At 43.3% G+C, this 12,634-nt stretch overlaps 1 protein-coding gene across 1 annotated transcript; it reads left to right on the top strand.

The window, feature by feature from the left end:
• The first annotated feature begins 277 nt into the window (after positions 1 to 277).
• ifngr1l (interferon gamma receptor 1-like) lies at positions 278 to 11,778 on the top strand. Its single transcript, XM_084461597.1, has 7 exons — positions 278 to 414; positions 7,248 to 7,368; positions 7,992 to 8,170; positions 8,704 to 8,858; positions 9,045 to 9,204; positions 9,284 to 9,405; positions 9,575 to 11,778. The coding sequence occupies exons 1-7, from the start codon at positions 354 to 356 to the stop codon at positions 9,956 to 9,958; spliced, it is 1,182 nt and encodes a 393-aa protein (XP_084317723.1). The 5' UTR covers positions 278 to 353; the 3' UTR covers positions 9,959 to 11,778.
• Positions 11,779 to 12,634: the final 856 nt, after the last annotated feature.

Here is a 12,634-nt window from a genome sequence, read left to right as displayed (position 1 = left end):
GAACGAGTTAAGAAGCACTTAACTCCAAAGTAGCCTACTTCTTAACTCCCTCACAAAGGGTTGCTTAAGAAGGGTTCCTTAAGACTGTTCTTTATCGGGAAACGCGGCCAATAACATTTCGAGGAACGTTTATTTTGAAAACCATTGACTTCTTGGCGCTGGCTTCACGTGGGCCATGGATATGATCCTGGGTGAGCATGGCATGGGAAGTTTCACACTGCGCCTGCGCAGCCAGCTAGGAGCTTCCTGTTCCAGGCCTCTGACAAAGACAATGCGAGCAACACTGTACAAAATGAATATGCATTAATACGCCTGTATTTGTTTTAGAGATTAACAGAAGCGGTCGTCCAAGAATGGAGTGGCTATGGATATTAACCTTCGTCACAGCTTTCACCCGAAGTATTGATTGCCACAGTGAGTATATCCTCCTTTGACGTTGCTGTATGTTTGTGATAACGTGCTTTAGATGTTTTGACGCTAGCTAGCTAACTTCAAATACCCATTTCATCATGTCAACTATGAGCTATCGATAGCCTACCTTTTATGATTCACGTAGGCTAGAGGTGTGTACACGAAACCAAGGTAAGTTGGTGACTAAGGTGTTGTCGTATACCTTGTGAATCTGAATGCAAGTCACGGGTAAATGGATTTGAAGTAACGTTAAACTGCAGACCTGTTCGTCTGGGGACCCTGATGGTAACCCTAACTAATATCTTGCACCATAGCCTAGGCCTATTGTAGTCTAGAGAGTCTGACTTCACTATTTACCTGGATTAAAGGGGTAGATCTAAGGCCGTAACCATGAAGTCACCATTGGGGGGGGGGGGGGACATTTCATGCCATTCTAAAGTAATACATATAAATTCACTAACACTTAACATGGGATATTTTTTATTTATACTGTCTCTTCCTCTCTCTCTCTCTCTTTACTCTGAACATACCAGAGTGAACATGGAAGAAATATCAGTAAACTATTGTCTAGAAAGACTGTTGATGCACATTATACTGTATGGGGGACAACATTAGTCTGTACATTAACAGACTGCTGTGATATCATTATTCAGTCTTAAGAATCCATATTTGCTCCTTTCTCACTCACCTCCATGTCACCAGAACACACACTCCCTATCCTGTCACCATCTTCATGTTCTCTCTCTCTCTCTCTTTACTCTGAACATGGAGAGTGAACATGGAAGAAATATTATCAGTAAACAAGTGGTGTTTCCTTTGTTCGGATCTATATGGTTCTCTCTGTAAATAGGGTTTCAGAGTGATACGTAACGTTAACTAGCCGGCACAAGTCTTCACAACAAGGAGAGTTGTGTAAGAGTGGACTATTCTTACTATCAACACAACAAGTTGCAATGGCCACGTTCAAAAGGGATATGTCTGACTTTGATGAGTTTAGTTTACTTTGACTTACTGTTTGGAGTGTTTATACATGAGATGCCACTTCGGTTCGATTGCACTTGCATTGGCATGTCGCTAACGCCCGAAAGAGAAATAGCATTCCATCAGCTGAACATGTTCTCCATGAATCAGTAGCATTATGGGTCGGTTGTAAATTAGGCTCTATTTGTCAAAAATTCTGAATTATCCCTTTAAGATGGGAGCCTCTGACCTCAAACCCAAACATGCATTTGTTTGTTTGATCACAGTGAACTGACTCTCGTGACTTTGGCTGTTTCCTCTTTTGACTTAACTCAAATTTACAGCACAAATCATAGCTGTATGATAACAGTTACAGCAGACCCTACAGTATTCCTAGGGTGGTCTAGTCTGATGATGTGGTCGGGCAAAATGTACTCAGGAGGTGGTCTGCCATTATAGCATACTGTGAGGTGATCAGTACTGCACCATAGGGAGGGAAAGTAATCTCATCGCCCCCTAGTGGTAGTGTTCCTAATGCCGAGAGAATGAATGGGATTTCTCATAGCACATTTTCTGAAAAATTATATCTCAGTCTACATCGAAAAGTTAGTAGAATGCATTAAATATGATATACTTGGAGACAAACTTTATTGATTCTGGTGATCATAATTCATTTTCAATCACAATCCGAATTATGTATATATTTTTTGTAACGAAGTGGTAAAGAACTAGTGCGCCTCTGCGAGCTTGCTGACTACCAGCTAACATCTAACACTACAACCAAATTACAAATCAGTACACATACGAAAATGCCGATATGCATTGCATGGCTGGCAGAATACTTACACAGTAAGTGTAACTTACTGCTGTAAGTATTACTTACAGCAATAACAAGAAGTGCATCCCACGTGCTGACAATCATGTAGAAAAATGGCGCTATTCGCAGGGGGAGCTGTCTCTGTAGGTGTCGTCAGGGCTAGCATGAAGGACCGGTCATATCATTGTTATGGTGAGTTAGCATCATAAGTGAGCCAATTACGGTTAGGGGTTAAGGTTAGGGTTACGGAGCAGTAAGAATAGCCAGGCGCACCTACGGATCAGACCAGGTAAGACCAGTCTGACCAGCTAATACCATCCTAACCAGCTCATGTTAATAGGAGGCTTTGGTTATGGCATTTCACAACGTAGCACTGTCCATATGCAATTCAACTCAACTTATTATTCGTATCCATCTTTCCAGCTCTTTGGGATCTCTTGAAAATGAGTATAATTTGCAACCATTTGTCTCATGGGAGCAATCTGGCGCAAAGCACATCGTCATGCCTAACAATGCCCCCTAGCTGTTATAAAATCACTATAACACATGGCCTCGAGTGGTTTATTGCTTAATTAGAACTGAACATAAATCGTTTTTTAAAATGCCTTGTTTGTGAAATGTACTGTAACTTGTGAAACATTGCTCTGTTGCAATGTGGGAAGTTGACCGATTTCGCCAGTTCTCTCTGTGGATCTGCCTGTTCTGTCAGCCATTTGTTTCTCATCTAAAAGTACTTTGCTAACGGAGTTCAAACCAAACAGGAAAAGACAGGAACAGTATTTCATTTTTTATGTATGCAAGTACACTAAAGAATGACAAATGAATCTTGAGATGGAAACAAATATTCTCTTTCTTTCTTTCTTTCTTTCTTTTTCAAGATTAATTTGTCATTCTTTAGTGTCCGAGAAACATCTGAGCACCAAATCAAACTGCCTTAGCACACTCCAAGCTACTTGGCCGTAGCTTGCCTACCTCTAGACCTGTTATGTTGTTCACACACTGCATTGTGGTTGACTGTGGCAAGACTCGAGACTAACCTTTTAATTTCCCTGCTAGGGGCCCCAACACATACTGTACTTTGGTGTTTGACAGACTATTCTTACGGCAACCCTCAAACATTTTAGCTATAAATACCATATATTTGGATTAGGGTTTTAGGGTTTTATGGATGGCATAAGACTAGCAGGCATTTCTATTGTTACAGCCACTTACAGCCTTACACAAAACCTGTAAGACTTGCAATCTATACTGTCATGTGTCCTGTTTGAAAGGCAAATGGTTTTCGAATTAAGAGACTGTAAATCTGACCCAATCTCTTACTATCATTGGTGCAACCAATGATATTTCAGTCACACTGGACAGAGAAATGTTCTAGAGTTGTGTATGGGGATTTACTGGGTATGTTTCTTATCAGTGACAGTCTAACAACACCCTGTGAGAATCCCAGCCTGAAACCTCTGGATCTGCTGCATCTCTAATCTACTGCCTAATCTTAACCTCCCAAGTGGTGCTTTAAGATTACTTTTAGGCTACATTTTAGGTTACATTATTGATAACAGCAAATCACCAAATGGCATTGTAGTACAGTTATATAGTAGGTTACTTGTAGGTTATACAGTAGGACGTGTGTGTGTGTGTGTGAGACAGCGGGTGTGAGTGGCTCAGCTTTACACACTCACCACCAAATTGTTTGTGGTAACAACCTTGTGATTGTGGCTCACACTCCAGTTTCACACGTACCAACCATCTTCATACAGCTCCTCGTATTGTATACCAACAATTAGGTTTCGGTTTGACTAAGGTTTACCGTGTGTCTGTGTGTGCATGTGTGTGTGTGTTTGTGTGTGCATGTGTTTGTGTGTGTGTGCGCGCGTGCATGTGTGTTTGTGTGTGTGTTTATGTGTGTGCGCGTGTGTGTGTGTGCACATGTGTGTGTGTGCGCGCGTGCATGTGTGTTTGTGTGTGTGTTTATGGGTTTGTGTGTGTGTGTGTGTGTGCACGTGTGTGTGTGCGCGCGTGTGTGTGTTTATAGGATTGTCTAGGCTTGTGGAGGAACTGAAAGTTCAGTGATGACTGCCTCCAGCTGTAGACTTCAAAGCATAGGAGGACAGTTGGAAGACTGCTGCTGTATTGTGTACAACACACAACACCACTACTATTGTCTTACAGCTTGTAGCTTCACACACACACACACACACACACACACACACACACACACACACACACACACACACACACACACACACACACACACACACACACAGACTGAATAAACTTGAGTCTGGTCGGTCTGTGTGTAGGATACTCTTAGATTAGGCTTCTGGGTCAACTAAGTAGGATTGGACTTGCATTTCTGCAGTTGACAGGAAACGGCGTTCTTTTATCAGTACGTTTTAACATCCTGTCTAACGGAATCAACACGCTGAAGACTTGCAATCTTGAACACAATCAGTATGATGGAGGCACTTGGAGAAGAATGGTTTTCACAGGCTGCAAAAAAAAGTAGTGGTGTAATCTGAAACGTCCATATCGGTAATGCGAGTGTTATGGCTTGCAGTTCTTACAGGCAGCTGGTCTGTTCAGTTGGGATTACGCCATAAACCAAGCCAAGCCTTTTCCCGTAAAGGCCATTGAATAGCCTACGGTAGAGGAAATAAAGATTTGTTTATCTGTTCCTTTTGTATCTGAGCTCCAGATTTGGCGCCCGAGATGATGTCATATCCCATTCCGAAGCCCCTTTGTTATACATTGCTCCACAGCAAGACTGCACCTACATGGCTAGTACACACCTCTCCATTGCTGTAAAGAGACATGGAGAGTTGGTTAACACTGTTGGCTTTACCCCTCGCCTCACAACACTAACCATAACAACGTGTAATGTCAAAGAAGGAGGGATGCTGTAAGTTTTCTGAACACTAATATTTGATATCCTATAGTTTAAAGTCAACTGTCTCCTTTTTAATTTAGTGAAGGATGGCTAATGAAACGGTGCCTAAGGAAATGTCACCAAATCAGGCAAAATGCATCTAGCTACTCGCTAACTAAAAAGGCAAATGGCCTAATAGGCCTGGCCTACAGAAACCCACTCAAGTACTTAGGATTACTGGGAAAGCTTGCTAGTTAAATATCTACTAACTCTGCCATACAAGTACAATGCCCGCTCTTGATCTCTCCCATTTTGCTGGCGATAATCCAGGCACAGTACTGCTTGGACCGGCTAGCCCCGATCTCACCGTAAACAGCAAATATGTTGTCTTTTGTGTGGTTGACCAAGTTTGACACTTTTCCAGAGTGGAAATAATTCTAAGCATCCAGGCTCCTGTAAGCATGCAAAGCTTTGCGTGTGTAAACACACTCCGCCTCCACCAAATACTCAAAAAGATGTAGCTGGGTTATGTCAGGAAGTTCCATAAAGATCGTACTAAAACATGTTGATCTTGCCGAAACATTGAATGGTTCTGGTTAGGGCTGGGTTTAAAAAATCGATTAAATGATTCAGAATCGATTCATGAATCCCAAAATCGATCTTTTATTTAATGAATGAATGAATAGTTCATTAATTCATTCAATGATTCATTCATTCATTCATTTTTGGAAATCAGTATCGATACCCAGCCCTAGTATTGATGTTGCATAATGTTGCAGTCATGTAATTAAGGTTACAGCAAAAAAAAAAGTTTTTAGTAACACTAACCGAATCGATATTGAATCGAATCGAATTGAATCGTGATAATCGATTCTGAACCTTGTGAATTGGAATCCAATCGATTCTTGAAATTCGAATCGATACCCAGCCCTAGTTCTGGTAAAATCCAAGAACCTGTTGTCAATCCTTCTAAGTACCTATGTTTCTCTTCCTTTGGCAAACTATGGAAATATTGAGACCCTTACATATTCCAGAGGGAAGCAAAAAAACAGTTTCACCCGGGGGCCAGAAAAGTGAGCTGTAAAAAATGATTCCCTGACCTCTCTCAACGAGACGATCGAATAAGCACCTGGAAAATGTTTGTCTATTGGCTAATAACATATACAGAGCAGTAAACATGGGTTAGATACTTCATAAGAGAGACATGACTAACAGGAGAGTGCACAAATAGTTACAGAGAAGTTGCCTAAATGGTAGGCCAGTATGTGTTAGCAATCCCTGTAGTCTCTAATGTGATATTTAAGTGAATCATATAACAAGGCACAGTAAGCACTTAGCAGAACAGCCTCTTAGAGAATGCCGCAAAGCAGACAAACAACTGGCAGCTGTGGACTTTCCAAACATGGCGGAACCGCCTGAGGGGACAGGGAAATTCCCATTCCCTATCCGGAATTGGCGTGTATGAACATCATTGTTTTATGTTTACAATATGCTTTTATTTTTATTGAGCCTTTATTTAACCAGATAAAACTAGTTGAGATGAAAGGAAATCTCTTTTTCAAGAGTGACCTGGCCAAGAGGGCAGCACACAATAAAACACACAACCATCCAGGTTTCATACATACAGAACAACAATAAAACATCGATAGAAAGTTTCAGGAGTGCATAGGCAGTATAGGAGTTGAGGGACAGAGACACTTCCCACTACTTTCAAGCTCCAAATCCTTTAGGATTTCCTTAAAGATATTGCGTGAGATCGTTCAGGGAGCTCCAAGTCCTTTTGGAGATGCTATTTTCAGTTTCTTCCTGGTTTGAGGACCTATTGTCCCCCATAATTGGGTGAGGTGGGTGGTGAGTCGGCAAGTTCTCCAGAGAACCCTGCTGCAGCCAAAAGGTTTCACATTACAACAATACAAGCCTGCCCTCTAGTGGAGAGTGGAGGGTAGAGCAGCACCCTGTTGTTGTAATTCTCCAAAACGGCCATCCATCCTCACACTCCTGATTTGGGTTAGAACCTACTCTATCATTAAACAAGAATGGATGGATGAAAGAACGGCTACAGCTTCCACCAATCAAACGCTGTCAAATCAGTTGCACTTAAAGAGTATGTGGACGATGCCATGCCTCACACTCCTGTAATTCTCAGTTTAATTCAACAAAAGGGAATCTCTCTCTTCTCCTCTCCCTCCACAGTGCCCCAGGTGGAGAACGTGAACGTGGAGTGCCACAACTTCCAGACTGTGGTTCGCTGGAACCACAGCCAGCCAGATCTGAACCCTCGCTTCACAGTGCTGCTGGGACGCAGGATTGACTAGTGAGCAGACCTAACGTCCCACCTTTAAACACCTTTGTTTGTTGTTTGTGTACTGTATGTAGCTCTGGTTTGAGTTTCATCAATCATTTGTGCTGTAGCACTGACCTACCATACCCTGAAAACGAGAGATGTTGGAATTGGCCATGACAGGAGGTTGAGCAGCTTGTTATTTCCTCATCTCTGGTGAGCTTCACCCTGATAGTTCGGGGGGGGTGATCTCACATTTTGGAGTCTGTCTTTGGCCTGGGGACTGGGCTTCGGATGATCTCATTGCAACTTCTGTCCAGGCTTGTGGTTGTGTGTTGATGAGTGACAGTGATGACGGTAGTTGTTTGTTGTTAGTTGTTGTTCTACAGATCTAGTGGACAAACATACTCCAGGAGCTTGCTCGATCGCCTTGTTGAGAGGGGTCAGGGAAGAATTTTTTACAGCTCACTTATCTGGCCCCTGGGTGATACTGTTTTTTTGCTTCCCTCTGGAATATGTAGGGGTGGGTCATATGCCCACCTCCCTTGTTCTCTGTAAAGCGCATTGTGTTGCCTCTGGGTATGAAATGCGCTATACAAATAAAGCTTTGATTGATTGATTGATTGATTGATTGTGACCTCCTCTCTCCTCCCCAGCTCGTCCGAGACGGTGTGCTCGCACTCTCCAGCCTACTCCTGCGATGTCTCCACGGCAACGTGGGGTTTCATAACAGAGGATTACAAGGTCTCCGTGACGGCGATCGCTGGTCAGAATGAGTCCCAGCCTGTACATGTCTGGTTCAGTTATGACAGAGACTCTACAACAGGAAAGACATGTAAGTAGTCACCTTGCTTACAGAAACACACAGTTTTTTGTTGTTGTTTTTGTTTATTTGACAATTCAATTTAAAAGGACATCTACATGCACAATTAAAAGAACATCAAGGATAACACAAGAAAGTCCTAGACTTGTTTCCGTTGTGGTCCTTGGTTGCTGGTGTGGTGTGGCTGTTGTGGATCATACAGTACAACATAAAAACAACATTAGACATTCAAACATGTACGTACAGGTATGAACACATAACAATAGCATATCTACCTATTACAGCTCACTTCACAACACAACATTTTCTAAAAGCCAGCGTTTGAGTTTCTTGAAAGAGACTGGGTTTGTGATCTCTTTGATGGAATTTGGAACCTTGTTCCATTCTTGGGCACCAGAATATCTGAATGAGCTTTTACCCATCGGGCTACTAATCTTTGCTTACAGAAATATTCACATTAAGACTTCAAACAGTGATTCCAAGTTCTTCCGAGTCTATCCTCAAATTCTCCCTCGTGAAATTCCTGTGCTCCATGTGGATTTCAGGCTCAGTGGACCTCCCTCCCGTCAATGTCTCGGTCCAATCACACGGCATGTCGGTCGACTTCCGCCACCCATTCAACGTCTACAAACAGGTCATTAACCGATCAGAGTGGGAGAACTGCAAGGAATTTAAATACACCGTCACCACCAAAGACCAGGTACCGTAAGACCGTGACTCCCAACAAATAACACATTCAAATGACTGGTTTTGATACTTAAAAAGACCAATTAGGGTCTTTAAATGATCTTGACACATATTGAAAGTTTTGCACTTTGATTTGAAATGTCCCACTATATTGATGGATGTGTGTTGTTACCCGACTCCTCCCCTCTGACATTCCCAGAAAACGTACGAGTTCTCCTGCGACACTCCCATGTGCCAGGCCGAGATTCCAGCAGAGATGGCAGCAGGCACACACTGTGTGAGCATAGTGGGATTTATGGGGAACTTAAAGGTCTCCTCTCCTGATGAAACGTGCGCAGAGCTCCTGCCAACGGACACCGGTAAGACCTGTGTGTGTGTGTATGTGTGTGTGTGTTGTGTGCGTGCGGCGTGCGCTGACTGCTGTGTGTGTTGTTCCAGGTTACAACATGGTCCTCCTGTATGTCCTGATACCCATCATGATCTTCGGGGTGACGGTCTGTGTGCTCCTGATGATCATCAGCAGATGGACCAAACGCTCCTCTCCTCTACCCAAGTCCATTGTGCGTATCATCCTGCATAAGATTTTGTTGATGTGTGTGTGTGAGCGTGTGTGTGTGTGTGTGTGTGTGTGTGTGTGTGTGTGTGTGTGTGTGTGTGTGTGTGTGTGTGTGCATGCGTGCATGGCTTGTGCGTGTCTGAGAACCATGTCTTCTACTTTGCTTCCCCCAGGCCTCCAAGCTGCCCAGTCTGATGACCGGCTCCCCACTGCACCCAGAGAGAACCAGCATGTGTGCGGTGGAAGTCACCGGGAACACCCCCCTTATACAGACGCCCGAGACCTCCACACCCGGCCACTCCCCCACCAGCCTCGCCCCTCCGGAACTGGAGCTCCGCTTCCCCATCGGCCTGCAGACCCCGGAGGGTAAGGATGAGGACGTGATGTCATCATCCTGCGACTTCTCCGATTACCCGACGGTGGAGGAGGGGCTCGGGGAGACCGACGTGTCGGGTTATGAAAAGCGGCCGTGCCATGTTCTTGTGTTTGAGGAGATGGGTGGAGAGGTGTTGGAGGGCTACAGACCACCTGATCAAGGATGTCCTGTTGACGGATGAAGCGGCCGTTTATTTCACACGCTCATCTCCTCTGAACTCTCTCCCCAAGACTGACCAGAGAGGACGTCCGGCCATTGGGGGAGTGTTTGTTGACTGGACGTCGTTTGAGAGGAAAGAAAAGGAGAGATTTAAATGGAATCATTTCAAAAGTAATTTCATTTCATAGAATCATCTTGAGTTCTCTCTCTCACACACACACACACACACATTAACATGTGAGCTAGTTTTGGGTTTAGAGTCTTGGCTCAATAGTAGTGGTTTGTATAAGTGTGTTGTAATTACTAAACTTCAAATACTGCTGTGTTATGTCCAGCCTAAGGTTCAAACCAACAACCATTCAGTTACCGGCCGCAGGCTTTAAACCTCTTTGCACCTATCAACCTCCAGTCAGTGGTTGTAGCATTAGCTTAGCTTGCCCAACTGGGAAATGTGATGAACATGTCTTTGCTGTAAATATATATTATCACTATCCCAGTACACTAGACTATTAGACTATCGATGTGTCCAGCCATAAAGACTTGCAATGTTGAGTTAAACGGCTCATCATGAACCTGCTGTTTCTCTGGTGTTACTACTGATACTACTACTAATACTATTACTGCTACTACACTACCTAACCATTGGACTCTGTACTTTCATTTTTAATGTTTTTGAAGTCTTGAAGTGTTCTTTTATGTCACAGCATTACTCTTGTGTAAACTTCTGTTTTGGTGCCAGTGTACTGTACATATAATGATGTCACATACTACGATTTACTGTACTACTTTAAGTCATGCAAGTATTTCATACCAAAACACTATATAGCTGCGTTTCCATTACACTTTTTCGCAAAATAAAAGCGATATTTCAAAAGTTTCAACAAAGTACAATTGCGACTTGCAGGTGTTTCCATTGAAAGGTGTTTTGTGCAAGAGCCGTAATTCTCGTAGTCTAGTCTCGCGACGCCTCACAATTCACGCAAAGCGCAACCAGGAAGTAAACCATGGATGTATTAAGTAAACAAACCGTTGTAATATTTTAACTTTATTTTAGCTTTCCCCTCGGCTCCGCTCTTAAACAGCACACGTTTCTCAGCTAAGTATCGTTGCTTTAGGGTCTTCCACTTGCTCCGGAGGCATATCGCGTCATTTTTTGAAGCGAGCAAATCACGTGACCCCTACCCAGTGGCGATTGCTCCTATAAGCGAGGGTAAGCCTGGTTTACCCATACAAATCCAAATGAAACTTGTTTATTTGCGCCTGCTTTCAGTGAAAGGAGGCACGAAAATCGACTTTCGGAATGTTTTTGACTTAAATGCGTCTTGTATTCTGCCATATCGCTTCATTTTCATCCGTGTTTAATGTTTTGATAGCGCTCCGTCGCCCCCTACAGTCCTCATGAAAATACAGTCCATGTTACGGTCCGTTGACAGCTGTTTTACTCTGTGTTCTATATATATCTATGGTTTTACTAGCTCGTCATTCACTTAACATTGTAGGCCAGGTAAAATGATTCTGGCTTACGGAAATCAAGACCGAATGAAAAATCAACCAATCAAATTAGCCCACACATACAAAACTGTGAAAATTTTTGTCATCAGTCGAAATGTAACCTAATCTGTCATTTGTCAAAATGCTTAAAAGTGGGCGTAGGGTAAGCCAGATCTCAAAGTGCTTACATTGGAATTCCCATTGACATTTTAACATTGGGACGGTTTATCCAATCAAAACTTGTCATGACTGTTCCGTCATTCACGTCACCTGTCAATCACATTACCCACTTTAGCTATCTAGCTAGCTTCAATGAACATGGAAAACGGAGTTCTTGAGTATTTGTTGAAAATTGGTTCCAAAGTGAAGTGGATTAAACGAGTTTGGGTTACGATATAAGGTTGGTCTTTTGTGATTAATTACCAGTTATGGCTGTGCGTTTTGCTTTGTCTAGATTTAATCAGCATTCGAGAGCGGGAACTTTGCTTCCTGGAGTGGTGGGCTAATAGGGCTAGTAGCCTAAATAGGCTATTCAGTGCTGTGCCCTAAGGGGGTGTATTTTATCGTCCTGCCATTCCTCTTCGTGGTGCTTGGCCATTGTTGTCATATAATGGCTCTGTAGCTTATTTAGTGTGTCCCAAAAAGCTTGGTTGTTTCGGCCTAAATAGTGTCCTCTTATTCGCTCGCACTCAAATTATTGGCCTTTGTTTGACGTGTTAAAAAACATCAGTAGCCTAGGCTACTGTAGTTTTCCTGTATGTTTTTTACATATAAAAATGCCACTGCTCAGCGCCCTTCTGGTGCTGTGAAACCTCATCAGGGCATGCTTTGAAAGCGCACCCCCAAAAAATCGTGCGCGGTTCTGGGACCCACCAGACATTACATTAGTCATTTAGCAGACGCTTTTATCCAAAGCGACTAAAAATAATTGCATTTAACGTAGGAAAAGCCAATGTACAGACGCCACTGAGCCTAGCCAGCTCTAAACTCCGGCTCTAGTGCGCTCTACGCAGCTGTAAGCTTGGCACTGTTCAGCTACATACAGCTCGTTGGTGGACACACAGCCTAACTCTCCTGGTTTCTCTATAGACAGTATAGAATGCGCTTCAGAGCCGTGTGACCATCTCAGACACGGAGCCGACTGTCTGCTCTGTCCCTCCTCCTGCAGCAGGGCAGGGCCTCCAGGAGCTCTCTGGGCCCTTCAGTC

Source organism: Borostomias antarcticus (assembly GCF_949987555.1).
Source record: "Borostomias antarcticus genome assembly, chromosome: 2".
NCBI lineage: Eukaryota > Metazoa > Chordata > Actinopteri > Stomiiformes > Stomiidae > Borostomias > Borostomias antarcticus.
This window is presented reverse-complemented; position numbering and strand designations above follow the sequence as displayed.